The 27,729-nt window shown below is 47.8% G+C and overlaps 1 protein-coding gene and 1 long non-coding RNA gene across 6 annotated transcripts in view; one reads left to right on the forward strand and one right to left on the reverse strand.

Moving 5' to 3' along the window:
- Positions 1-15,618: 15,618 nt before the first annotated feature.
- Positions 15,619-27,729, forward strand: part of CCDC69 (coiled-coil domain containing 69) — a 41,785-nt gene continuing 29,674 nt past the window's right edge. The window contains exon 1 of one of the 2 annotated variants that reach the window (XM_010373680.2): positions 15,619-15,836. In XM_010373680.2, coding sequence (XP_010371982.1) covers positions 15,789-15,836 — 48 coding nt within the window. In that variant the 5' untranslated portion in view covers positions 15,619-15,788. The remainder of the gene's footprint in view (positions 15,837-27,729) is intronic. The other variant, XM_030926860.1, reaches the window with a different exon arrangement.
- Positions 15,833-27,564, reverse strand: LOC115896408. 4 transcript variants are annotated; one of them, XR_004056278.1, is made up of 5 exons: positions 27,246-27,564; positions 26,616-26,746; positions 18,994-19,256; positions 17,436-17,571; positions 15,833-16,281 (listed from the first exon to the last, which is right to left on the reverse strand). It is a non-coding gene; the product is annotated as an uncharacterized LOC115896408 (long non-coding RNA). The 4 variants fall into 4 exon arrangements; XR_004056279.1 differs by having other exon boundaries at positions 15,833-17,571; positions 19,032-19,256; XR_004056277.1 differs by having other exon boundaries at positions 15,833-17,571.

The raw sequence follows: 27,729 nt of genomic DNA on the forward strand, positions 1-27,729 counted from the left end.
GTGGCGTGATCTCAGCTCACTGCAACCTCTGCCCTCACCCCCCCTCCCCACATTCAAGCAATTCTCCTGCCTCAGCCTCCCTGGTAGCTGGGATTACAGGTGCCCACCACCACGCCCAGCTAATTTTTGTATTTTTAGTAGAGAAGGGGATAACAAGCACGAGCCACAGTACCCCGCCCAAATTCAGTACTCTTTAATTCAGTGAAGTGTTTATCTCAGATGAGTTGCCCAAGAGAAGGTGTGTGAATCCAAGCAGGCTGACCAGAAATCTGTTCTCTAAACAGTTCTGCTCTACTATTCCTACCTCTCCTCCTACCCTCTTCCTTTTGTCCCTCCAAAGTGGCTGTCAAGAATTATTTGAGTTTAGCAGACCCTGGCTGTTTGTGCCAGCAGTTTTCCAATGAAGGATAATCCCACCGATGTCTTGGAAGGCCCAGGCAGTACCCAAAAGAGTCTTAATTGTCTAATGCCTCCCAAGGAGGGATGGGGTTGGGTTTGGGGTGAGGGTATGAGGACCTTGTCCCTTAGGGCTTGGAGCCTGGATTCCAGTACAGGGAATAGCAGTGCTCTGGCACCAAATTTCAGGCAGGGGGCACCATCATCATGGGTCCTTTACAGTTTCCAAAGCATTCCATTAGCTGGCTAATTCAGCAAACATTTGCCAGGCAGAGCAATACCAGTGTCCCGGGCTCTGGGATGCAAACAGAATCTGCCTGAACTCAGAATACTCACTGCAATCGCTCCCAGCGCCTCACACACCATTGACTGCAGGGCTGGAAGAAACGTTAAGAATGCCTCCAACCACCTGTAGCACACCCATGTCGCCAAGAGGGGGCGGCCGCTACCCAACTCAGGCTCATTGTTGCTCATGTATCAGGCTCACACGCTGGCCAAATGTGGCCAGATTTTTCAAGAGAAGCTGGAAATCCACTTCCATGTGAACTCTCCAGATATTTAATGGAGGCCAGATAATTCCGATATTTATGAAAACAAAAACAAACAAAAAACTCTACGTGGAGGTGGGTGTGGTCGCTTACACCTGTAATCTAGCACTTCGGGAGGCCGAGTCCGGTGGATCACTTGAGGTCAGGAGTCTGAGACCAGCCTGGCCAAATGGCGAAACCCCATCTCTACCAAAAAGCATAAAAAATTAGCTGGGGGTGGTGGCGGGCACCTGTAATCCCAGATACTCAGGAGGCTGAGGCAGGAGAATTGCTTGAACCTGGGAGGCGGGGGTTGCAGTGCGCCGAGATCGTGCCACTGCACTCCAGCCTGGGTGACAGAGAGAGAGACTCCGTCTAAAGCAAAAACAAAAACAAAAACAATCTGCATGGATCTGCCGAATCTACAAAACTCCTGTGGGCAAACTCTGGTGAAATGTGACCCCAGAGTGTGGGATCTTGGCTTCATTCAAAAATGCTAGAGCTTTAAGTCACTATTCTAATGCCTTCATTTTACATGTGGGGAGACTGAGGTCCAGAGAAGAAAAGAGATTTGCCCAGGTTTGTCAATGCAGAGCCAAGTGTGAAACCCACGCCCCCTGCCTTCTGGTCCAGATGTTCTTGCAGTCGGGGTTCCCGGGAGATGATTCTATAGCTCGGGCGAGGGCTTGCCTCGGGGCCAAGGGGGAGCCGGTCGGGCCAAGGGAGAGCCCCGATGGGGCTGGGGAGGTCGCCAGAGCCCAAGGGCAGGAGGGGGAGCGGAAGTTTATTTTTAGCTGCTGGGAGTGTGTCTCTGCGCCTTATTTAGACATCAGGCGACAGGGTGAGCTGGAGGCAGCAGGGCCCCTGGGAGGAGACTGCACCCTCCCGCTCCCTGGCTCTTCTTACAAAGGCTCTTCCCAGTCCGCCCCCTTATCATCCTCTCTGGGGGCTCTGGGGCTACTGTAAATAGCAGCCCTTACTGGCTCGGCCTCTGCCCTCCTGTGCTCCTGCTTACTTGCTTTCTCCTCCATTCCCGCCCCAGCAACCACCCGACCCGTTCCCCCAAAGTCTGTCGGATGATTAGAATCTAGTGCAGTAGGGCATTTTCTCTTCACCCTTCTGGGGTCACAGATCTCTTTGAGAAGCTGAAGTAATTTACCATTGGGCTTTAGAGCTCCGGTGTGGAGTCTGGTAGACCTAGGTTCAAATCCCAGAGTAGGACCCTAAGCAAGAGACTTGCCCTCCCCAAACCTGAGCTTCCTCATTAATACAGTGGAAGTGGTAGCCCGTCTGGTCTCCCTTCCGGGTTCTGATGATTAAATGTGATAAGTATATGAAGCCCTTAGCATATCATAGTAATTTCTCAATAAATAATGGTGATGGCAATTCAAGATATAGACCTTTACCCCCCCGCAAAAAAAACGAAATTACTCATACATGCACAATTGTGAATGTCAACTTCATACTCAGTCCAACTAATTCACTCATTCACCCATTTGTTCAACAAATCTTTGCAGGGCTTACTGGAAGCCAGGAATTGAGCAAAGAGTGGGGTGGGGAATATGAATGGGTGTGAATTATCCAGAGTCACAGTGCAAGTCAATAGCAAACCAAGCATCAGAATGGAAGTCTCTATTTTTTAAAAAACAGCTTTATTGAGATATAATCAAAACACAAAAACACTGCACATAGTTAATATGAACAATTTGATGAGTTTGGACATATGCATACACCCATGAAATCGTCACCACAATGAAGGTAATAGACATATCCATCACTTCCAAAAGTTTCCTGTGCCCCTTTGTTTTTTTGTTTGTTTTCATTTTTTTTTTTTTTTATGGCAAGAACACTTAACATGAGATCTACCATCTTAAATTCTTAAGTGTGTAATAAAGTATTATTAACCACAGGCACTCTCTTGTACAGCAGATGTCTAGCACTTATTCATCTTGCATAACAGAAACTTTATACCCACTGAGCAACAACTCCCCGGTACCCTCCCCAATCAGCTCCTGACAACCACCACCACCATCCAATTCTCTGCTTCTATGAGTTTGATGATTTTAGATATTTCTTATAAACGGCATCATGACTAGCTCATTTCACTTAGCATAATGTCCTCCAGGTTCATCCGTGTTGTCACAAAAGGCAGGATTTCCTTCTTTTTAAGGCTGAATACTCTTTCTTTTTATTTGAATCTTTTCTTTTCTCTCTCTCTTTCTTTTTTTTTTTTTTTTTTTTTTTTGAGACAGAGTCTCGCTCTGTCTCCCAGGCTCAAGTGCAGTGGTGTAATCTCAGCTCACTGCAGCCTCCACCTCCCAGTTTCCAGCAATTCTCCTGCCTCAGCCTCCTGGGTAGCTGGGATTACAGGCCCATGCCACCACACCCGGTTAATTTTTGCATTTTTAGTAGAGACGAGGTTTCACCATGTTGACCAGGCTGGTCTCAAACTGTTGACCTCAGGTAATCCACCTGCCTCGGCCTCCCAAAATGCTGGAATTACAGGTGTGAGCCACTGCACCTGGCTTGAGGGTGTTATATGTGTACACCATATTCTCTTTACTCATTCTTCTGTTGACGGGCATTGTTTCTATATTTTGGCTTTAGTGAATAATGCTGTAATTAACACAGGAGAGTAGACCTCTTTTCATGGGATAACTGGATCATACGGTAATTCTGTTTTTTATTTTTTCAGAAATCTCCATACTGTTTTCCACAGTGGCTGTACCATTTACATTCTCACCAACACTGCACAAGAGTGAAAGTCTCTTGAATCCCTACCTAATCTTGACTCCTTTAAAGAATAACTTTTGGTCAGACACAGTGGCTCATGCCTGTAATCCTAGCACTTTGGGAGGCTGAGGCGGGAGGATCATGAGGTCAGGACATTGAGACCATCCTGGCCAACATGGTGAAACCTGTTTCTACTAAAAATACAAAAATTAGCCTGGTGTGGTGGTGCCCACCTGTAGTTCCAGCTACTCGGGAGGCTGAGGCAGGAGAATCGCTTGAACCCAGGGGGCAGAGGCTACAGTAAGCCGAGATCACACCACTGCACTCCAGCCTGGCGACAGAGCAAGACTCCATCTCAAAAAAAAAAAAAAAAAGAAAAAGAAAAAGAAAGAAAAGAATAACTTTTGCTTCTGAAAAGGGACTACAAAGAAGATCTCTTCCAGTCTCAATCAAATCTGAGTCTATTCCCTCCAGACCCCTCCTCCAGCAGACCTTTGTATGCTTTCTCCAACACACTTGACCAATGTTAGCTTCTGCTTGAATACCTCCCTCAGTGGGGCACTCACTCCCTGTCAAGCCAGACTCCTGAATCTTTGACCAGTTGGAAGGCCTTCCCTCCCTTCCTTCCCTCCTTCCTTCTTCCTTCTTTCCTTCCTTCCTTCCTTCCTTCCTTCCTTCCTTCCTTCCTTCCTTCCTTCCTTCCTTCCTTCCTTCTTTCTTTTTCAGACAGAGTCTTGCTCTGTCGCGCAGACTAGATTACAGTGGCATGATCTCAGCTCACTGCAACCTCTGCCACCCAGGTTCAAGCAATTCTCCTGCCTCAACCTCCTGAGTAGCCGGGATTACAGGCGCCTGCCACCGCACCCAGCTAATTTTTGTAGTTTTAGTAGAGACGGGGTTTCACCATCTTGGCTAGGCTGGTCCTGAACTCCTGATGTCGTGATCCACCTCCCTCGGCCTCCCAAAGTGCTGGGATTACAGGTGTGAGCCACCACGCCCCGCCTGGTCTTCCTTTCTTTTGAGGAGCTGGACTCTACATTCCTGGAAAGCTACCACTGGTAGCTTTCCAAGACAGCTTGGAAGACTGTTCATCTTCTCCAAGTGCTCCTGACCCAAAAGCGACTTGAGGAAGAAAGAGGAGGCGTGGGGTGAACTGGAGGCTGCATCCAGCCTTGTCCAGCTTCCAAGCCCTGCCTGAACTTGGGCTCCCCCAGAAATCCAGGTTCCCAAGGTTCCCTCCCTCTCTCTGCAGCTGCTTCTTTAAGAAGCACCGTGGGGGCTGGTCCTTGCTACTGTCCTTGGATCCTGTCCAGGGCTCTGATTTAAAAGGTATCACAACGTTTTTAAAAAACAAACATGTGTTGTAACCCAAGGCCCTGGTAACCACAACACTGCCGGCCGGCCGCTAGCTGCTGCCTCCCCGGCTAAGAGTAAAGGAAACTGCTCTCCGCCTACCCAAAGGCGCCCCACACTGCTGCGCACCGTAGTTACCTTATTATATCAGTCCGGGAGCTCTGTGAGAACAGGGCCCAAGCTGGACCTCAAGGCTGCAATCATTTTGCACCAAAGTGCCTTTGGGATCCTCACCCACACTCTCATGAACCATTCCAGTAGATGCTCGACTGCTCCAGGACAGCGTTTCCTCTCCGATTTTCCACGTGAGCCCCAGAGTGACCTTGGATACCACCAATCTGACCACACCACTCCCACTCCTACAGGATAAAGGAAAAATGTCTTGGCCAGGCCTTCAAGGCCTCTGCCTATCTGTATCTTCCTCACTCCCTGCATTCCCCCAGCATTCCAGCTGCACTGAGCCTCTGAGGCCCCCCCTGAGAGTGCCATACTGGGCATAAAATGTTCTTCCCACTTTGTGGACAAGCAGAACCCCTGCTTAATCTACACAGCTCAGCTCAGATATCACATCCTTGGAGAAGCCTGCCCCAACCTTCACTCTCCCAGGCAGAGTTAATCACTGCTTTTGCTTCCATGGTATTTTTCCATAACCCTTGTTGCATTGTTTGTCTACCTGGAATACAGGCGATGTAACCTCCTGCAAATATTTTGTTTAGCTTACATGGTGATTTGTGTGCTTGTGTTTGTGTAAAAGAGAAAGATTTTACATTAAAAAGGAGTGGGGGTTGCTGGACACAGTGGCTCACACGTGTAATTCCAGCACTTTAGAAGGCTGAGACAGGAGGATCGTTTGAGCCCAGGAGTTCGAGACCAGCCTGGCCAACATGACGAAACCATATCTCTACAAAAAATACAAAAATTATCTGGGCGTGGTAGCATGCACCTGTAGTTCCAGCTACTCAGGAAGCTGAGATGAGAGGATCGCTTGAGCCTAGCAGGTTGAGATTGCAGTGAGCCATTATTGTGCCACTGCACTCCAGCTTGGGCAACAAAGCGAGACCTTGCCAAAAATAAAAATAATGGGCATGGTGGTATGTACCTAGAGTCCCAGCTACTTGGGAGGCTGAGGCAGAAGATCACTTGAGCCCTGGAGTTTGAGGCTGCAGTACACCAAGATCTTGCCTGTGAATAACCACTGCACTCTAGCCTGGGCAACACATCAAAACCCTATCTCTTAAAAAGAAAGAAAAGATTTTCAGTTTCACTTAGAAAATTAGAAGGTCAGGCCAATCAGGGCCTCCATTTCCTTCTAACACCAATCTACTGCAGTGCAGCCACCTGTGCTCCTTTTGGATGGGTATATGGCCCCCAGTTTGCACCCGTCCCCAACTTATACTAGCCTTTTTCTAATTTAGGTACCTACCTAGCCCTATAGACATTTGGGTTTTAACCTGCAGACCTAGGTATATCTCCCATATGTTCTGGGCCACTCCTGTTTACAAATATTATTCTATCTCCTTATCCCTCTACATGTCCCAGAAATTCCAATATTTTGGCAAACAGTAATGCATGAATAGAATCAGATCAATAAAAATATACATAAGTCACAAAATTTCTTTGCTAACTCATGTGGTCCAGTTTTCAGTCTGGAAAGCCCAGTTGCTGACCTCACCATCCTCCAACTGTCATTCCCATTGTTTTATGTGGGTAAGACCCTCCCACTAGGGTAGGACAAGGAAGATGCATCAGGACCCAGGACCAGTAAATGCCAGGTTTTCCAGAAGGAGGGGTCAAGGCATAGTTGTCTGTTGGAAAAGGGTTGCTTAAGTTATGATTAAATAGCAAGTTATATAGGTTGAAAAATATTCACTTTTCAAATCAAAGAATGAAGTGGGCTGCTGGAAATGAGGATCCACTGAACAAGCCTATACAGTTAATGTGTTTGCAATTGGATACAATTGAGAGCATGACATCAGTGGGAATATGCAGAAGGTGCAGACAGTCCCCTAATGAGATGTATATCAGGGGAGGCAAGGTAGAGGGGTAGGGAGTTTACTGACTGTGTGCAGCCAGATAAGTGAATACCCAACTCTGCTATGAGCCTGGAAAGACCCAAGCTAATGTTGGAGTCCTGCTCACTCAATTACATGTAAATCAACACGCTGCTCATCAGAAGACTGTATCCAAAAGGGAGCCTCAGAATCTCCAAAGCAAGGAAGGATTCTCCTATGGTCTCTAGATGTGGGGTGGCTCAGGGCCTGGCTCATGGAACAGTCCACCATGTTTCATATGAAGGATGCAGGTAGGGGTGGTCTAGACACTAGACACCCAGTGCTGCCAAGGATGTCTCAAACCTAGAAAATAGTGCTTACCCCTCAACTCACTGAGCCCTGGACCCTACTTTGTCCCTCATCTCTGTGTGCATTTTCTTTAAGTCTACCAGACATCTATCAGACATGAGGAGGACATGAAGGTCTAAAGCAGTGGTTCTCAAACATAAGCCCACATCACAATTATGGGGAGAAGATGTTAAAACACAGATTGCTGAGGCCCACACTCAGGGTGTCTGATGCTTTTGTAATAATTTCCCAAGAGATGCTGATGCTGTTAAACCCTGGTCCACATTTTGAGAGTCACTGATGTAATGAAATCTTCACTCCTGTTCATTCCTAGTGGCCTCCAGACCCTACAGCTCACTTAAGGAGGGCATGTGCAGTTTCCCCTAGAGAATATTCCCAAGCAGCTGGACATGGTGGCTCACACCTGTAATCCCAGCACTTTGGGAGGCCAAGACGAGAACATCACTTGAGCTCAGGAATTTGAGATAATCCTGGACAATATGGCAAAACCCTGTCTCTACAAAAATATACAAAAATTAGCCAAGCATGGTGGCACATGCCCATAGTCCCAGCTACTCAGGAGGCTGAGGTGGGAGGATCACCTGAGCCCCAGAGGTCCAGGCTGTAGTGAGCCATGATTGCACTACTGAACTCCAGCCTGGGCAACAGGGCGAGACTTTGTCTCAAAAAAAAAAGAGAGAGAGAGTATTTCTAGGTGATGTTCTGTGCTCCTCCTACTCTTACCATCCAAGCTCCTTAAGGATCTTTATCTGAACCTCACTGAACAGAGAAAACACTGGGCGTCCATGATTTACATGAATTGACTCTTGGTAAAGAAAGTGGTAAAGTGAATCTTTTGATGCCTCTCCCAAGGCAGCCCAAATCCCAAACCACAGCTCTCCTGGGAAAATAGGCAGGGATGGCTTCTTGCTAAGTAGTGTTACTCAGATTCAATTCTCCTTTCCAAGGACTTACCCTTTTATTTAATTCAACACAATCCAATCCAATCAATGTAGTAATTCAGTTCCCTGGCAAGGAGACCCACACAAGCTTTGGGGCAGTAAAGCTCAACCTTGAGTGTGAAGATTCCTCTGACTCAGTCCTCTCAGTCCTGATTCAGTGGATGGGGAAAAGAGAGAGAATTCCGAGAAACTGCATTTTAACCAATCCCTGATGCTTCTGAAGCAAATGAGCCTACCCATACCTTGAGAAATACTCCAATAGAACTCTAAGGACTCAACAATTTTAGGTGTTCTCATTCTTCAAGTATATTCCAAGAGGAGCCTGTCAAAACCAACCTTTCTTTTTAGGCTGGGGTGCAGAGGTACAATCTTAGTCCCTGCAACCTCCGCCTCCTGTGTTCAAAAGATTCTCATGCCTCAGCCTCCCGAGTAGCTGGGATTACAGGTGCATGCCACCATGCCTGGCTAATTTTTGTATTTTTGGTAGAGACAGGGTTTTGCCATGTTGGCCAGGCTGGTCTTGAACTCCTGACCTCTAGTGATCCACTTGCCTCAGCCTCCCAAAGGGCTGGGATTACAAGCATGAGCCACCGTGCCTGGCCAAAACCAACCTTTCTATCCAGAATCCAGAAAACCCAGGAAACCTTAATCAACACAGCCTCATTTCCCATCTCCAGAACTGAAGCTGGAGCTTTACAGAGTGTCCCTAAGAGTAAATTATTCTCATTAAATTTAATATAACCAATCTTAATTAGTGACATATGTATTGGCTAGAAATTGCACTCTGCTGCAAGTAATAAAATCTCAACAGCACTGGCTAAAACAAATTTCAAAAAATTTTTGTAAGTTGATATATAATGGTTGTACATATCCGGGGTATACATGTGATACATGTGCTATTTCATACATGTACACAATGTGCAATGATCAAATCAGGGTAATTGGGATATTCATCCCCTCAAACATCTATCTTTTCTTTGTGTTGGGAACATTACAATTCTCTTCCAGCTATTGTGAAAAATATAATTAATTATTATTAACTATAATTTCCCTACTGGCTTAAACTAATTTGTTGTTCATTATGTGAAAACGTTTGGAAGTAGTTGATCAAGGCTGGTATTGGGACACCATAAGTTAATCAGAGATCAAGACTCCTTCCTTATTTTGGCACTGGGTAATAAGATGGCTGCCAGGATTCAGCCATCCGGTCTGTATTCCAGGCAGGAAAAGGGGGAGCACAAAATAGGGGAGTCCTGCTTCCAGCTGAGTCATCCTCTCATTAAAAGTTTTCCTGGAAGCCTCAACCCATAATTTCCCCTTCTATGTCCCTGGCCACCCCTAGGTGCAAGGAAAGCTGCGTAAGTAGCCTGTTAGCCCAGTACTTTGCCGGCCCAAAGAATGATCAGGATTCTGTAATTACAGAAGAGAGAAGAATGGAAGTTGAGTAAGGCAACTAGCAGTCTCTCAGTGGGATGGGATGGGGTGAGGAGGGAGGAGACAGAGCTGTATAGCCCTTCATCCATTAGGGAGGAAACCCAGAGCACACAAACAACTACAACTCAGAGGAAAACTGCCACGTGTGCTCATAGAGCCACAGAACAAGTGCTGCCAGGCTCTTGGAAGGAGAGAGCATTGGAACCGCTCCTCGATGTATGGATAGAACTATAACCCACAGAGGTGGATTGTGAAGAAAGTCACTCTGGGCAGAGGACATGTACTTGGGGAATATTTGGGCCCAATTAGAAGAACCTACACAGAAAAAGCTTTAGGGCTAGAAAGACCTTTAATAATTGTGCATATTTTGGGCATACATGTGATATATCATACATGTACACAATGTGTAATGATCAAATCAGGGTAATTGGGACCACCGAGCTGACCACTCAGTGACCACTGAGCCGAGAGGTTCTTCACCTGGGATCCAAGCACAGCCCCACTGCATGGGCTACGTGGGGTCCCTGAACTGCCTGAAATTCTATGCAAATTTTTTTACATATGGTATATTATATTTTTCTCATGAAAGATGCTGAGAATAATCCTCGTATTATTTCCAATATGCCCCCCGCCAAGAGCCCACACCACCAACTTTTGTTCTTTTACACACAACATGAATCCCTCCTTGCCTAACTCACCAGCCTCCGTGCCCTAATCTGACTTGACTCATGCTGTTCTTCCCTCTTATAATCACTCCTCCTTGCTTCTCCCCTCCCCCAAGATATGAAAAGATGGGTAGTGATTTCCTCATCACTGAAAGTATAAACATAGGCTGCATAAGCGCCTAGAAAGGAAATTATAACAAGAGATTTATATTAGTCAGTGTTCTTAATTGCAAGCAGTAGAAGCCAAGCATCAAATTCCAATCCAACCTGATATTCTAGAATTCCTTTTGGTATGAATATCCTTTGGCTGTAGTATTCCCCCATGAAGTCCTCCTTGACTATCCCCATCCACCTTGGTATCTTGTCTCCCTTTAATACCAATACCTCCTGCACACAACTTGGTATTAGCTTTATAAAACCTATTTCGTATTGTTTCCCATTTTTTCTTATGTATAGATCAAATGTCAAACGAAAGCACCCCAGATTATAACTCATTCAAGAACAAGAACTGAGTCTTCTCTTTCACCTTGACTATGCCTTGGCCATAGGGTGACCAACCATCCCAACATGCCTGGGACTGAAGAGTCTCTGGAGACATGGGACTTCCGGGGCTAAGAGTGGGAAAATCCTAGGCAAATCAGGATGAGTCACCCAACTTGCCCAAGAAGTAGTAGCTGCTTGTTAATTGCTAACTATGGTAGACATTATGCTATTTGCCAATATTTCTGATTCTCCTCTCCTTCTGCACACACATTGCACTTTCCTGTCCTCTTAAAGTTGGGCATGATTGTGTGACTTGCTTTGGCCAATGAAATATGAGTGGACCTAATGTGTGTCCCCTCCAAGTGGAAGCAGTTAAGGCCCTATACACTATTCTCTGTACACTCCCTTTTCTTTGCGCAGCATATCCTAAAGCCATCATGTTGAGAAGGCTGTGTTGTATGATGATGTGGAACTTCTCTGTGACGCAGAGCCCTCTGCCTGCCCATTCTGGGCATGTAGTGTGAGCAAAAACTTAGCTTCTCTTGTGTTAAGTCACTGAGATTTTTATGCTTTTTATTATCTCAGCAAAACCTAACCTGACTGGTATGCCAACCACCAAAAATCTCATTGGCAACTTTGTCAAACTCATGCTACTCAAGTTTCTCAGGCATGAACTTCAAACACATAACCAAAAATCCAGCAGTGGGAAAATGTGAAATCTGAACCTGCTCTCCCAGGAGGCTTAAAGAGGCTGGAGGCAAGACGTCTTGAGAGCAGAGGCTCCAGGGAAAGGACTTGCCTCCTAGTTCCCACCCACCACTCCAAGCTCTTCATTTTATTTTCTTCTACTTTATTTATTTTTAGAGACAGTGTCTTGCTCTGTCACCCAGGCTGGAGTGCAGTGGCATGATCATAGCTCACTGTAATGACAAACTCCTGGGCTCAAACAATCCTTCTGCCTCTGCCTCCTGAGTAGCTGGAACAACAGGCTCGTGCTACCATGCCCAGCTAATTTTTAAAAAATTTCTTTTTTACAAGGTCTCATTATGTTGTCCAGGCTGGTCTCAAACTCCTTGCCTCAAGTGTTCTGCCTGCCGAGGCCTCCCAAAATGCTGGGATTACAAGCGTGAGCCACCACGCCTGGCCCCAAGTTATTAATTTCAATTGTAAGCATTAAAATTTGGGGTCAATTTTGGAGAGTTCGACTCTTCAACATATAGACGAGAAACTCTCAGAAAGGAGAAATGACTGGTTCAGGATCACTTTATGGGTTTGGATCTCATGCTCACAGTTCAGCCATCTTTGCCCTTTATGTTGCTTTTCTACCTAATTAATCACAGTCATTGTCCATTTCTTTAGGATTTCACGGAACTGCCCATGGCTTGATGATGAAAAACTAATGATAGTTTCATGCATGTGTTTAAAAACATATTAAAAGTGAAGTTTTTCATATTAAAATAGTATTTTTTATTATAACAGTAACAAGTGCATACTTTTTTTTTTTTTTTTTTTTGAGATGCTCTGTTGCCCAGGCTGGAATGCAGTGGCGCTATCTTGGCACTGCAAGCTCCGCTTCCCAGGTTCATGCCATTTTCCTGCCTCAGCCTCCCGAGTAGCTGGGACTGCAAGCACCCACCACCACGCCCAGGCAAATTTTCTGTATTTTTAGTAGGAAAGGGGTTTCACCATGTTAACCAGGATGGTCTCAATCTCCTGACCTCGTGATCCACCTGCCTTGACCTCCCAAAGTGCTGGGATTACAGGCGTCTTGAGCCACTGCGCTCGGCCCTCATTTTTTAATACAAGAAAATGAAGCCAGGCTCAATGGTTCATGCATGTAATCCCAGAACTTTGGGAGGCTAAGGTGGGAGAATTGCTTGAGGCTAGGAGTTCGAGAACAGCCTGGGCAATATAGTGATACCCTCTATAAATTTTGTTTGTTTGTTTGTTTGTTTGAGACGGAATCTCACTCTATTGCCCAGGCTGGAGTACAGTGGCACGATCTCAGCTCACTGCAACCTCTGCCTCCCAGGTTCAAGGGATTCTCTTGCCTCAGCCTCCCAAGTAGCTGGGATCCCAGGCATGTACCACCAGGCTTGGCTAATTTTTGTATTTTTAGTAGAGACAGCGTTTCACTATGTTGGCCAGGCTAGTCTTGAACTTCTGACCTCAGGTGATCCACCTGCCTCGGCCTCCCAAGGTGCTGGGATTACAGGCATGAGCCACTGAGCCTGGCCTACAAAAACGTTTTTGTTTTGTTTTGTTTTGTTTTTTTGAGAGGGAGTCTCGTTCTGTTGCCCAAGCTAGAGTGCAATGACATAATCTAGGCTCACTACAACCTCCGCCTCCCAGGTTCAAGCAATTATCCTGTCTCAGCCTCCCAAGTAGCTGAAACTACAGGTGCATGCCACCACACCCGACTAATTTTTGTATTTTTAGTAGAGACAGGGTTTCACCATATTGGTCAAGCTGGTCTCGAACTCCTGACCTCAGGTGATCCATCCACCTCGGCCTCCCAAGGTGCTGGAATTACAGGCAAGAGCCACTGTGTCTGGCCTACACATTTTTTTTTTTTTTTTTTTTTTTTTAATTAGCTGGGCTTGGTAGCATGCCCTTGTGGTCCCAGCTACTTGGGAGGCTGAGGTGGGAGGATCACTTAAGCCTGAAAGATTGAGGCTGCAGTGAGCCATGATCACTCCACTGTGCTCCAGCCTGGGTGATATTGCAAGATTCTATCTCAAAAAACAAACAAACAAACAAAAAACAGTTTTAAAATTTCAAAATCTCACCAATACAGTGCTAGTCACTCAATACTTTTTTTTTAATGAAAATGAATTTGTTACGTTTTGTAACACAAAAAAATTCATCTTCGGTATTTTTGCTGGTTATGTGGCGTCCTATTTTTATGGATATAGCATAAGGTATTTAACCAAGCTTCTTTTCTTGGCTGTTTAGGTTGTTTTGTGTTCCTTGTTTTTAATCACGAGCACTGCTCCAATAAACATTGTTAATTTAAGTATAATTTAAGCATACTCTGTTTCTTCAGGACCTGTGGAGCACGTCTTATGGCAGGGGTTCTCAAATGTTGCCCAGGCCAGACATGCCTGGAGTGCTCATGAAGCTGTAGATTCCTAAGCCCCATCCCCAGAGTTTAGGCCAGGGGTGGGGCCTGAGAATTTGCATTTCCAACAAAGGCGGCTGGTAGTGCTGACACTGCTGATTTGGGAATCACACTTTGTGAGCCACCATTCTCTATTATACCTGCTTTTGAGAACCTAATTTCACATTTCCTTAGTTTCCTTTCTTACACACTTTTGCAATTGGTTTTGTACTCTATGGAGGGAGAAATTTTTTTGAGGTCTCATATTCTTTCCCCATTCATGAGTCTAAGCACTTTTCACAGCACACCTTTCCAAGAGTTTTGGCCCCGAATCTAGTATTCCAATATACACGCAAATAGGCATACACGCTGATTTTCAAAATTAGTTATCTTTTTCCTGCATTGCCATTCCAGAAACCTCAGCTAATAACAAAGGGAAGATAAACAAAAGCTCCTTTTCCTAGACACTGACATTTTATGTCCCATAGTCCTACCATACCTGGCCTGCCTCAAGAGGTTATTGTGATGAATAACATCCATCCAAGATGCATAGTCAAATATTACAGATGCTTGTGAGGTGGAAAAAACTATCAGCCCCGAAGTAAGGAGGTATTAAAATTAAACTTAGTATTATTGGCCGGGCATGGGATCCTAGGACTTTGGGAGGCCAAAGCGGGCAGATTACCTGAGGTCAGGAGTTTGAGATCAGCCTGGTCAAAATGGTGAGACCCTGTCTCTACTAAAAATACAAAAATTAGTTGGGTGTTGTGGTGCTTGTCTGTAATTCCAGCTACTTGGGAGGCTGAGGCAGGAGAATCACTTGAACCTGGGAGGCAGAGGTTGCAGTGAGCCAAGATTGTGTCACCGCACTCTAGCCTGGGCAACAGAGCGAGACTCTGTCTCAAAAATAAATAAATTAATTAATTAAATAAACTTAGTATTATTATTTATTTGTAGGCCATTGAGTCAAAGCTTAGGTTCTGGAGTTAGAACTGTATTCTGTGCAGTGGCTCAAGCCTGTAATCCTGACGCTTTGGGAGGCCAGGGTGGGAGGATTGCTTGAGGGCATTCGTTCGAAATCAGACTGGAAAAAAGAAAAGAAATTAGTTGGGTATGGTGGTGTGCCTCTGCAGTCCCAGCTACTCAGGAGGCTTAGCTGGGAGGCTCGCTTGAGCCCAGGAGTTTGAGGCTGCGGTGAGCTATGATAGCGCCAAAAAAAAAAAAAAAAAAAAAAAAAAGGAACTGGATTATATCTGGGCTGTGGTAACTTACTAGCCATGTGACCTTAGGCAAATCATTTTGCATCTCTGAACACCATTTTCCTCACCTGTAAAATGGAGGAAGTAATACCTTTGTTGCACGGATATGGCAAGAAATATAAATAAAATGTATAAAACAACCCTCAATAAATGATAGCTGTTAGTTTATCAAATAATTGTTTTAATTATTTTTTCCCATGGCCCTTGCTTAGCTGAGGGTTTGGAAAAGCATCTGTTGCTCCTCAAGGTTTTTGTTTCTGCCCTGACCAGAGCTTCCTATTATTTAGAAAGATTCTGGTCACCTGCCTCTGGCGGCCGCGCCGCTGGCCCTGCAGGCTACGCGGAGGCCCCGCTCTTCGGGTATTTACGGCGCGCGGCAGCCCCAGCTCAGGCTCAATACAGCGCTTCCAGGTTCAGTTTCAGGGTCTCGCCGGCAGCCGCAGCCGGCGGGCGCGGAGCGGGCAGCGGGGCCCGGACCGCAGGCTCCTCTGGGGGCCCCGGAGTTGGGAAGCGGCGTCCGGGAGCCCCCGGAGGAGGATGGGCTGCAGACATAGCAGGCTGAGCAGCTGCAAACCCCCGAAAAAGGTAAAGGGCGCCGGCGGAGAAGTTTGCTTTCCGAGGAGAGGGGAGTGCGGAATCGCTCTGCCTAGGGGACTCGGCGCCCCAGGTTCTCTCTGGTCTGCCCAGGGTACCGGACTGAGAACCTGGAGAGGCCGGCTCAGAGACGAGGGAGGCTCTGCTGGGAGGCGCCCTTTACCCCGACCGGAGCCGCACCAAGCAGCCGAGTTTACAAACACGGCACCCGGGCCAGGCAACTGCAGCTGATTCCCGCTGCCTCGGGTGGGGAGATGTCGTGTGTCTGTGGCAGGTGCCCTCTGCTTTCGGTCTGGGGCTGTTCGCTGTGTGGCCATGGACAAGTGACTTGACCTCTCTGGGCCCTCGGCTTCCTCCCCGCGGCGTTAGAGGCTGATAATCTCAGGGCTGCTCGAAGAGTGTGCCACAGACTCGCAGTATCGGCATCACTCGGGACCTGTTAGAAATGCAGAATCTCAGGCTCTGGCCCAGTCTTGCCAAGAGAGAAGCTGCGTTTTAACAATATGCCCAGGTGATGACGCTTTAAAGTTTGAGGCGCTAGTCTTAGGGCTCTTGCAGGCCCCAGAGCTGGTGAGTGTGGGCTGCCCTTGGGGTAACTGGGAGGGGCCAAAGAGGGAGGAGATCTACTGCCTTCTGTGGCCCTCTCCTCCCTTCCTGTCCTTCCCCCAAGGGGCCTTGGAGCTGGGTTAGGGCCCAGGGGACAATTCTCAGGTTTCTTGTAGTGAGACCAGCTGCCCCTTGGGGTCTGCCGAGCCCAGAAGGTCGGAACCTGGAGCTAGAAGGATAGTCTTCTCGGGGGACACTGTGAAGCAGAGGGGAAGGAGGACCCTCAAATTCTGGCCCCCTTTCCTACCACTGCCTGCCCCCTAGCCAGGTGGGATTAGATGATCCCATAAACATTATTATCATTCCCCCTTGAGACCCAGAGAGGTCCCAAACTGTGACAATATTTAATAGTTTTGTAATGAACTTTAGTCCTCCCTCTGCTCCTGCTTTGCTTGTGCCCTGAGTACAGGTTTTTCTGCCTAACAGTACTGTCCTAGCCTGGAGGATTCTACTCCCTGCTCTGTCTGATACCTCCTGGCTTTCCTTGCTCTCCCTTTATTACCAGATCAAAAATCCTCACCAACCCCTGACCTAGAAACCCTCATGTCTTTCCTCACTCCAACAGGGAAACTGAGGCTTGGCTCTATCAGTAGAAGGAAGGGGCTGGCTGACGGATAACAAGGTGGAGAGACCTGAGCCTCGGCTGAGACTTGTAACTGAGCAAGTGGTAGGCAGACATTAGTCCTGGGTGTAAGTCCTAGTGGTGCCACAAACATACTGGGTGACCCCAAGCAAGCCCTTGTGGCTCCCTGGGTCTCAGTTTCTCCCTATATGGGAAGTGATGAGCAGGATGATCCCTAAGCATCTGAGAGTCTGTGTTCTCTACACCTGTGTCAACCTTGTAGCTTGCAAAGTGGACCAAGGGTGAATTCCGTCTACCCAGAGGTAGAGGAAGCAGGGAAGAGCTTGACCCTTCCACAGGCTGGAAGAGGAGGTCACAGTAAGCACAGCTTCTTTGGCTCTTGCTTCTTCTGAGAGACTTACCAGCTGTTCCTGCCTGTCCCTGGCACAGCCAAAGCTCTGAAGGGCAAGTAAAGCTGGCACAGCCTGTCTGAGTTTGAAAGGCCCTTTAGGTACCACCTGGGCTGATGCATCCGCTATACAGATAGGAGGTTAAGGCCTAGAAAAGGGAAGGGGCATGACTGAGGTCACAGAGCAACGCAGAGCAGAACGCAGGTATCTAGTCCCCTGGCCCCGTGTTCTTTGTCTCCACCTCATCCTGCTGTGCTTCCAGTGGCTTCTTGATGACTTTAGCATAAAATCTTTTACTTTTGTTGCCTCAGAACAGCCTGGCATGCCTTCTTGGCCCCAGCCATGCCAGGCCCCTGCCCCTATATGGCAAGATTTATGGGCTGGTTTTGTTTAAAGTTGCCACCCCTGTAGGCTGTGCTCCTGCCCAGTTTCTCACCCAGGTGCCAACCCCTTGGAAGGCATAAGCTCCCAAGTTCATCCCCAACAGGCTATCAGCCCCCTGGGAGAGAGGGGGACTCCAGGGATGGGATGGACAAAAATGAGCTCAGGCTACAGAGGGGTTAGTTTCTGATAATCATGACTCACCCTGCATGTTTGCAGAATGCTTTCACATCCTGCCCAGTCTCACAGAAGCCCTGAAAGCTAGGCTGAGCTGCAGAATCTTTCCCACTTTACCGAGGAAACTGAGGCTCAGTGAGGAATGATGGGTCCAAAGTCACACAGCCAGTTGGTGGCAAAGCTGTGCAGATGAGCCTGGCTTTCTGCACTCTCCATCTGGTGCTCATTGCCTTATGCAGACCGCGGAACAGGTGCTAAGTAGATGTTTGAGTGAATGAGGGACAAATAAGAGCCATGCTAGGGGTTGGCCCAGGGAGCAGCAGGAGCATCACATTCAGCCTTGAGAGATGCAGGAAGGGTTTTTGAAGGGAGGGTGGTTTGGAAAGTATGGCAGGAATTACCCATTCATGGCCAAGGCCTAAGCAAAGGCTGAGCCACTGAAAGCACGGCGTGAGGGGGTTCTTTGTGGAGAATAGAGGTGGCAGACAGCAAGGAATGAGGCTGGTGCTTTTAGCAAGGATTACCCTGGCTAGGGACTGGAGCTTGACTGTGACACCTTCTCATGTCCCTCCAGGTTCAAGGATCTAGGGGTCTGCTGAGTTCTATGGTTTATGGTGCCTATTGGGCTTGGCTGACGAGATGTTCTAGACCACCCTGAGAGGCCTGGCCTGGGACTAGGTCACTGCCTTATTGGGACAAGTTGAAATGCTGGGAATGAATAAATGGGGTTCCCGGCAGACTGGGAGTGGGTACTGAGGAACCATCTGGATCATGTGGTCCTGCCTAAACCCTTCTTCTTGGCAAAGACCATGGCTAATGTGGTCACATGCCCCAGGAGGACTCAGGAGAAGGCCAGGCAGAATGGGTAGGGGTCAAGGAAACAAGCGTTCTGGGGGCTTGCTGGTCATGGTGGTAAGGAGAGGCCTTCCTATCCCCAAGAGGTTACCAGCCTCCCTTGGGCAATAGGGTAGAACGGGGCGGGGTGGGGGCAGGGGAGCGGTTCAGGAGGCACCTCGCGGCTGACTCCCTTTGTGTGACTCTGCAGAGTACCAGGAATGATGTTTGAACTCTCCAGTCCCAAAGGCTGTGGCTATGGCTCCATAGTTCCAAGCAGGGCCTCTGAGAAGGGGCTCAGCACCACTGCCAAAGCTGGGCCTCAGGTGACAGGTACTCGGTGGGTCAGTCATTCAGCAGCCCTTCATGAGCACGTCCATGTAGCAAGCCAGGTGACAGGCGTGAATGATATGGAAGAGGCTGGTGCAGGCATGGGTAATTCTGAAATCAACCAGTAGACACCAAGGGCATGGCCTTTAACACGGAGTTCACCTATTCGTTTACTAACTTGGCAAACATGTGTGGGTCGACCACACTGGGCTGTGGGTTGGATGCTGGTTCAGTCCTGACTACATGCATGGAAGATCCATTAAGTGAATTAAGAGTGGCCTGGCTTCTCCATGCCTCAGTTTCCTCATCTGCAAGACAGGTGTGGTATTAGCTCCTATGTCATAGGGTTGTTCTAAAGATTAGATGAAAGACTATATGTGACAGAGTCCCTAATACCCTGACTGGCAGGAAGGATGCCTTTGAAAGAGATAAGGAGGCCTAGGCTTAATGTTATGTTTTAAGGACATCACTGCCTAGACTGTACCCAAGGAAAGTACCTTGGGACGTGGGAGGTAAAGGATATTAGTGTCCTTGGAAGGCTGATGTGGGCAGGGTGGGAGGATGCAGCCTAGCGTCTGGCCTCTGCCTTCAAATCTCTGAAGTCTTATCAAGGGGCATGGAAAGCAGCTTTGTTCGCTGTTGTTCCAGAAGGCAGCACTGTGGCCAGTGGGGGAGGCTAAAGCCAGCAGATTTCTACTCATGAGGAAGAAGTGGCCAAAAAAAGGCCTCAAAGGGTAGTGAGTTCCCGTCACTGGAGGGTTCAAGCAGGGGTCAGGTGGCATTTTGGCAAGGATATTAGAGGGGATGCAAGCTTACGACTAGCAAATATTTACGATTCCATTAAAAAATGGAATTGTTCTGATTATTAGGTTTTGAGTCAAAATTTCAAAATTTGGGAAAGTATAAGAAATTTAAAAATCTGTTAATCTCACCATTAAGAGATAGCCACTGGGTACATTTCAGTGTCATTCTTTGTACTATTTTTTCTATGTATATTATAGATGTGAGTATGACTATCTGTATAAAGCTAAGAATATGTTTTATATGGTTATATTCTAGTTACTTAATATTCTTCCGGGGGCATTTTCCCATGTTAAGTAGTCCATGGAAACATGGACTTTTTAATGGCTACCTAATGTCCTGTGGCTGTTCCGTGGTTTGTTTAACCAGTTTGGACACGTGGTCTGCTCTCCTACCCTGGTAATCGATGAACATCCCTTGTGTTTTCCTCCTGCCTGGGGCCAGTGTGGCTTTGGACACAGAGGGGGTCAAGGAAGGCCCCTTAGAGAGACGGCATCTTGGTTGAGTTTTGAAGATTGGCGGGGATTAGGCAGTTGTGGGGCAGGTAGGTTATACAGGAGGGCATCCTAGGCAGAAGGAATTTGGGAGCAGCCCTTGACCTCCGGTCAGGAAGAGTGGGCAAATCTGATCTTCTAGCTCGGGTGGTAAGGGTGGGACAGTCGAGGAATGTGCAGGAAAGCTGCCTCTGCAGTGCTCAGTGCCCTGCCCCAATCATCATGGAGACATTGGCATGTACATGGCCCCCAAGCCGGTGATTTTGCCCAACCTAGAAACTAATGCCCACCAATCTTCCTAGCTAAAGCCAGTACAGGCTTCCATGCACGAGGCACCCTGGAAGACCTGTGAGATTAAATACCAGATTTTTGTGTTTGGCAACCTAAAACACATTAGAATAATTCCCAGTACCCTCTGCGTTTTGAGATACGACCTTTGGTGATATATTTTCTGCACATGTACATGTTTTCAATTCTTTTCCTCTATTGAATTCACGGGTGGCTAATATAGGTCCCCTGAGAGCCTGACGAGTTCCTAGACACCTAAGGACTCCCATTTTTGCTTCAGTTGGCTGTTAGGCTTGGGACCTATGCTTCACGTCAGCACTGTGTTTCTTTTTGTCATAAAAAGGGCATAAAAGATGAAATTTTAAATTAATTGCACAGAAGCAGGCTGCTCTATAAATCAAGACAGGGAAACTCTGGGTAGGAGGGGCTGCCCCCTGACATCTCAGGGTGCATAGATCAGCCAGTGAACAAGAGTCTGAGACCTGCCTAGAAAAGCAGCTCTAAGAGGTCTCAGTATGAAATTCATGAATGTTCATATTCAAAAAATAAACTTGAAGAGTGTAAGGACCCTCCCAGTGAAAGGAAGAGCCTCTCAGATGACCCTAGTTCTGGCTCTGCCACCTCAGGGTGTGCTTGGGCTTCCATCTGCACGGCTGGCACTCTGTCCCCTGCATCCTCCACCCTCAGCACTGTGAGCTGTCCCCAGTGACCAGGGGAGAGGGCCTGCCTGGGAGCCCCACTGCAGCAGGACTGGCAGCGGGGAGGGAGCTCCTGCTGCCCCACCTTGGCAGAGAGAAGGAGCAAGAGAAGATCCATCCATCTTTAGCAGATCTAAACCCATCCATTACCTGAAGACAAGCCATCCTATTTGTCTTGCCAGGTGAATCTTAATCCCTAAAAATAGTTTATCTTGTGTCACCTTATTTTCAAATCTGAACCTTCCAGAACATCTAGGCCAAACACTGTACTATACCTAAAACAGCCATCCACGTCCATGCATCCCCCTCAAGACAAGTGACATGCAGTCTGACCTACTTCCAGATTTCCTCCTCTCTCTGCAATGGAGTTTTTTTTCACTGAGTGTACAATGACCTTTGTGGCCTTCCTCACCATTTTCTACTGCTCCATGTGACCCTGCCCCTGTCCCTTCCTAGTGGCCTGGACATCAGAAAAGCTGTTACCTTTACTGGATTCAGCAGTGTCCCCTCCTACATTTATGTTCACCCAGAACCTGTAAATGTGACATTATTTGAAATAAGGTCTTTGCAGAGGCAATCAAGTTAAAATGAAATCACACTGGATGGGCCCTAATCCAGTGACTAGTGTCCCAACACGAAGAGGGAAATTTGGACACAGACACACAGGGAGAAGAGCAGGGAGTGGAGTGACGCATCTTCCAAGCCAGAGAACTGAGGATTGCCAGCACCCACCAGGAAACAGATCCTCCCTCAGAGCCTCCAGAAGAGCCAGCTCGGCTGACACCTTGAATTTTGACTTCTAACTTCCAGAACTGTGAGAGAATACATTTCTGTTGTTTTCAGCCACCAAGTGTGTGGTAATTTGTTACAGCAGCTTTAAGAAACTTTCATATCACAAGGTTAACTGCTCCTTACCCACCCTCTCACCCCCATCCCCATCTTGCCAGCAATCAAAAACGACAAGAACCCAGTGCCTCCCCTTTGGAAGGCAGCTTGGCAGCAGAAGAGGCAGCACTGTAAATAAGGAGGTGCTTGGACAGGGCCCATTGCTTTTGGACACCAGCAGCTGCTTCTGTAGAGGAAAGAGCACTGGACTGGGAGTCAAGAATGGGGCCTGCTTCTTTATATTTTTTATGGATATATAATATTTTACATACTTACCAGATACAAATGATATTTTGTTAGGTGTATAGATTGTGTAAGGATTAAGTCAAGGTGTTTGGAGTTTCGTCACCTCGAGTATTTATCATTTCTATGTTTTGGGAACGTTTCAAGTCCTCTCTTCTAGCTATTTTGAAGTATACAGTTCACGGTTGCTATGGAACATTAGAATGTAGTCCTTCCTTCTGGCTGTATGTTTGTACCCTTTGACCAGCCTTTCTTCATTCCCCGTACCCCATACACACGTCCTTCCCAACCTCTGGTATTCATCATTCTAAGAATGGGTCCACTTCTGCCTCTTTTGCTAACTGTTCTCTTCCCCAGCCTTGATTTCTCTGGCTGTACCATGACTCTGTTGGAGGCTTTCAGGTTCCAAGAGAGGTATCATTTTCTTGTTGTTGTTCATTGCTTTGTATAAAAGTAATTCTTGAATGTATTATTGCTTTAAAAATCCTAAGAATTGGCCAGGCGTGGTGGCTCACGCCTATAATCCCTGCACTTGGGGAGGCTGAGGCAGGCAGATCACCTGAGGTCAGGAGTTTGAGACCAGCCTGGCCAACATGGTGAAACCCCATCTCTACTAAAAATACAAAAATTAACCGGGCATGTGGCACATGCCTGTAATCTCAGCTACCCAGGAGGCTGAGGCAGGAAAATCGCTGGAACCTGGGAGGCAGAGGCTGCAGTGAGCCAAGATTGCACCACTGCACTCCAGCCTGGGCAACAGAGTAAGACTCCGACTCAAAAAAAAAAAAATTCCTAAGAAGTTAGGTAAGATGGAAGCTACCCTTCCTTGACCACAATAATTTTACTCCATTCTCTGGAGATGACAACCGTTATCAGTTTGTGCTTTTCCAGGTACTTTTTCCTGTGCATTTTTTAATCATTAGTAATAGTTGGCCAGGCACAGTGGCTCATGCCTATAATCCCAGAACTTTGGGAGGCTGAGGCGGGCAGATCACCTGAGATCAGGAGTTCAAGACCAGCCTGGTCAACATGGTAATACCCTGTCTCTACTGAAAATATAAAAATTAGCTGGGCATGGTGGCACATGCCTACAGTCCCAGTTACTGGGGAGGCTGAGGCAGGAGAATTGCTTGAACCTGGGAGGTGGAGGTTGCAGTGAGCGAAGAATACGCCACTGCACTCCAGCCTGGGTGACAGAAAAGAAATAGTTTAATTTGGATATTGGTATTCTACCAAATGCCTTTCCGTGTTTGTACGTAAAGGTCTACTTCACTCTCTTAAACATATGAATGAAATGACATAGTATTATGTCCCTGAGTGTATCCAGCCAGTCCCTAGTTTACAGCGTTTCCCTACTGCAAACGGTCCTGCCCTGAGCATCCTGTGCATCCTCTTCGTCCTCACTAATGGGTACTTATTTCTGCTGACAGTGCCACTGTAGAATTGGGAGCATGCTGCATGCAACTTGGGAGGTGGCTGAGCTCTGTCATTCTCTGCTTTCAGGCAATCCTGCCCTCTCTTTTACAACCACCCTTACACTGGCTGCTGAAGAACAGGTGATGGTGTGGAGGGCTGAGGGCTCCAGGTTCTCACCCAGGCCTCCTGAGCAAGGGCCCCTCCTTTCCTGCTCTCCAGAGAAGCCCCCTCCATGACCAGAGCTAACAGCTGAGTGTGTCAAACTGCCCCTGCCCTGCCCAGAGCAAACAAGCAGAACAGGATCAACAGAAGATGAGATAGCAAGATGACCTCACTGTGCCTCTTCTTCCCCATCCACAGCATGTCAAAACCAGAAGGGCTCTTACATATCCCATTGCACAATTCCATGCCATGCAGGGGAGGGAACAGAAGCACAGAAAAGGAAGGGTGCCCACCTGAGGTCACACAGCAAGCAGATGGCAAGCTAGGACCTTGGCTCTGGACTCCCAATTTGCCATTGGACTGTGAGACAGGTATCTGGGCGCTCAGTCTCAGATGGCAAGCTAGGACCTTGGCTCTGGACTCTCAATTTGCCATTGGACTGTGAGACAGGTATCTGGGCACTCAGCCTCAGATGGCAAGCTAGGACCTTGGCTCTGGACTCCCAATTTGCCATTGGACTGAGAGACAGGTATCTGGGCCCTTAGCCTGTCTCTTCCCCCACCCCCATCCAGCTACTGACACCATTTTCTGTCCAGCTCCTTCAGGGTCCTGCCTGCCAGGCTGACCCAAATGCTAGAAATAATGTCTAGTGCTTTTGCCAGCTCCAGGCCCTCTGAGGCAACCAGAACTAGCAGACACCCTGGGAAGCTGATATGGGACAAGAAAATGGGAGCTCTAGGGAGGAAGAAAATAAATAAGGTGTATTAGAAAGGCTTTCTCTAGGCCTCAGTGTCACCGTCTGCGAAGTGAGGCCTTGCACTCAAGGCCTTTCTGATGCTTGTCTGCTGTGGTCTGGCTCAGCAGGTGCAGGGGTGTTTAAGAAGGAAGTGGTCCTTTCCTCCCCTGAGACACCGCATCAGTGGGTCAGATAGCAGCAGTGGAGACCACATCCGCCCCTGACTTGTGTGCTCTGGGGGTCCTGCAGGTGTTCAGAGCGTAGACTGTGTCCTCGGTGCAGCTGAGTGGTGCAGCCTGGCACTTCTAACCTTAAGTTGGTTGTACAGTCACATTGGACTGTCCTCCAGCCAGTGAGGAAATGTTGACCACACACTGTATGATATGAAGGGGATGAATTAAATCTTTAATGTCCCTGGCAGTGTTTGATTTTCAATGAAATCAACTTCAGGCATTACTTTGGCAGAATATCTCTGCCCATCTTAGAGATGGGGAGGCTGAGGCCTGTATTTATGGTGTTCTTCCTTCTGAGCTTCTGTAATTCGCATGTGAACACTAACGTTTCTCAACAGCCCTGAACATTTAGGCCCCGCCCTTCCTCCCTGAAGGCCCTGGAGTGGGGCCCCTTGGGCCTCCACCCCCACCTCCTTCCTGCCTCTACCCTTGGCCAATGGGCTCTGACTGTGGTTACTTAGATCCCAAAACTAGTGGTACTGGGCCAGACACCGGAAAGGCAGCTCTGATATTGAGGAGGGTGTGACCGGAGCCCCTTGAGACTCAAAATCACCTCTCCCCTTCAGGCTTAGCTACTCAAATAAAGCTGGCCCTGGCATCAGGGGGATGGAAAGGACTCCAGCCTCAGCTGTGAGTCTGGATTCTCCCCAGGGCTCTGCTTCTCTGCTTTGCAGCTCCTGACAAGGCATCTGCCCACCCTCCTCTGGGCCTCAGCTTTTCCATCTGGTAAAAGGAGGTGGGGATTGGAGTCAGCTGTCCCCTGGGGCCCTTCCAATCCTGCTCTGAGTCCCCGTAAGCCTTCCTCAGCCAGGATAGATGTGATAGAACTACATACCAGAGGAAGCCAGGCCTGTGATGTATGGGACAAGGAGAAGCTGGGTGAACGGGTCTTCTTTAATTACTAAATTCTCTAAGTTAAGCAGGAACAATGAGGATACAAAGCACTTAATCTGAAATACACAAGCCTTGAAGGCTGACAAACAGAATGGAGTGATGGTTCCCAAAGAGGGCTAACTCAAGTGTCTGTAGGACAGGCCGAACCTCCCTTGGGGCTACGCTTGTCTTCCATCCTACTAGGATTCCCAAGGTAGGGAGTAGCTGGGCGGCTTCTATCCAAGTTGCTTCTGCCTAATTCACTCTTGCCTAGTGAGGCTCAGAATTTGAAGGAAGTTTAGGAGTCTATTCCAAAGGCTTGAGTATGTGACTACAGCCATTCACCCCAAAATACTGCTCCCTGAATAGCATTCAACAGAGCTCCCTGAGGTGCCATTAATGCCGGTGGTCTTTACATACCACCTGTAGTAGATAAATTTTTTATGCTTACCAGAGGCCTTCACTTGCCGAACATCAGTGATGCTTTTTAGAATTACAGACTGTTAGAGTTCAGGGTTCTCAAAGATCACTTAGTCCAATCTCCAGCATGAAGTGGGACTCTCCAACCTCTTCTTGCATGCTTCTAGTGATGGAGTGCTCACTTCCACCACCATGCCCCATCCTCCAATAAGGCAGCCTACCTGTTTGTGATGGTTCTGAAATTTTTCTTCATACTGAACTGAAACTTCTGGAACCTCCTCGTGTTTAGCCACAATCCTGTCCTCCAAGGCTGTAGATGACACACCAGCAGCTTCTACCCATGACAGTCCTGCTGAGATTTGAAGACAGTAGTCAGGTCTTCCTGCCTGTTCTCAAGGTTGACCAACCCTTGTTCTGTTAACAGCCCCTCCGATAATTTGGTTTTGAGTCATCTCTTACATCCTGTCAGTTTCTTTGGGACATCTTCCAATGTATCAGTTTACCCTCTAAAAGGAGAGCATACTCCAGAGCATCTCACCAGCCCCAGTCTGAGCTCGTGTGGCTCTCCACGGCCCTGGACCCGTCTTCTCATTCTACCCTGACTGTGTCTGCTTTTGACAGCTGTGTCCTACTATCTCAGGTTTGCTTCATTTTGAACCTACTGCAGGGCTCTGGTCTGCTTGACAGCAAGGATCTGGGCCCCAGAGTTGTGAGTGTCACCTGGGCATAGGGGCTTTATTTCCAGTCTTCTTAGGAGTAGGGCTGCCCTGGAGCTCAGGAGGACTGAAGAGAGCATCTCTTCCAGCCCTGACCCTTCACAGACAGGGAAACTGAGAAGGAACATGACTTACCTAAACTCACACAGTAAAGTTGGAATTGAGTCTCCTGGCCTTAACCCCAGGCCTGGGTTCTCCCTGCATCCTGTACTGCCGGCAGCCTCCTCTGCAGCTTTCTTGCTCCCAAGTTTCCGTTGACTCAGGAAGCTGTCATCCCTCTTGCAGAGTATAGTCCGGATACCCCACCCCAGCCCTATGTTCCCCACCCCTCTTTTGGAAGGGAAAATTCTTATGTCCCCCTCCCAACTCCCCCAACAGCCACCACCCACACACACACTCTGCAGGTGCCCTCTGCTCCATGACCTCTGAGGAGGAAGTGGTCAGGGCCACAACCTGGGGATTTTCCACTCAGTAATTGCTTGTTGAGACCTACCCAGCTCAGGGTCACGTATCCTCAGGCTTCTGTGGGCACTAGGATCACCTGGCTAGACTGCTAAAGATGGAGATTCTGGCCAGGTGCAGTGGCTCATGCCTGTAATCTCAGCACTTTGGAAGGCTG

The sequence above is a fragment of the Rhinopithecus roxellana genome, chromosome 3, assembly GCF_007565055.1.
Source record: "Rhinopithecus roxellana isolate Shanxi Qingling chromosome 3, ASM756505v1, whole genome shotgun sequence".
Taxonomy (NCBI): Eukaryota; Metazoa; Chordata; class Mammalia; order Primates; family Cercopithecidae; genus Rhinopithecus; species Rhinopithecus roxellana.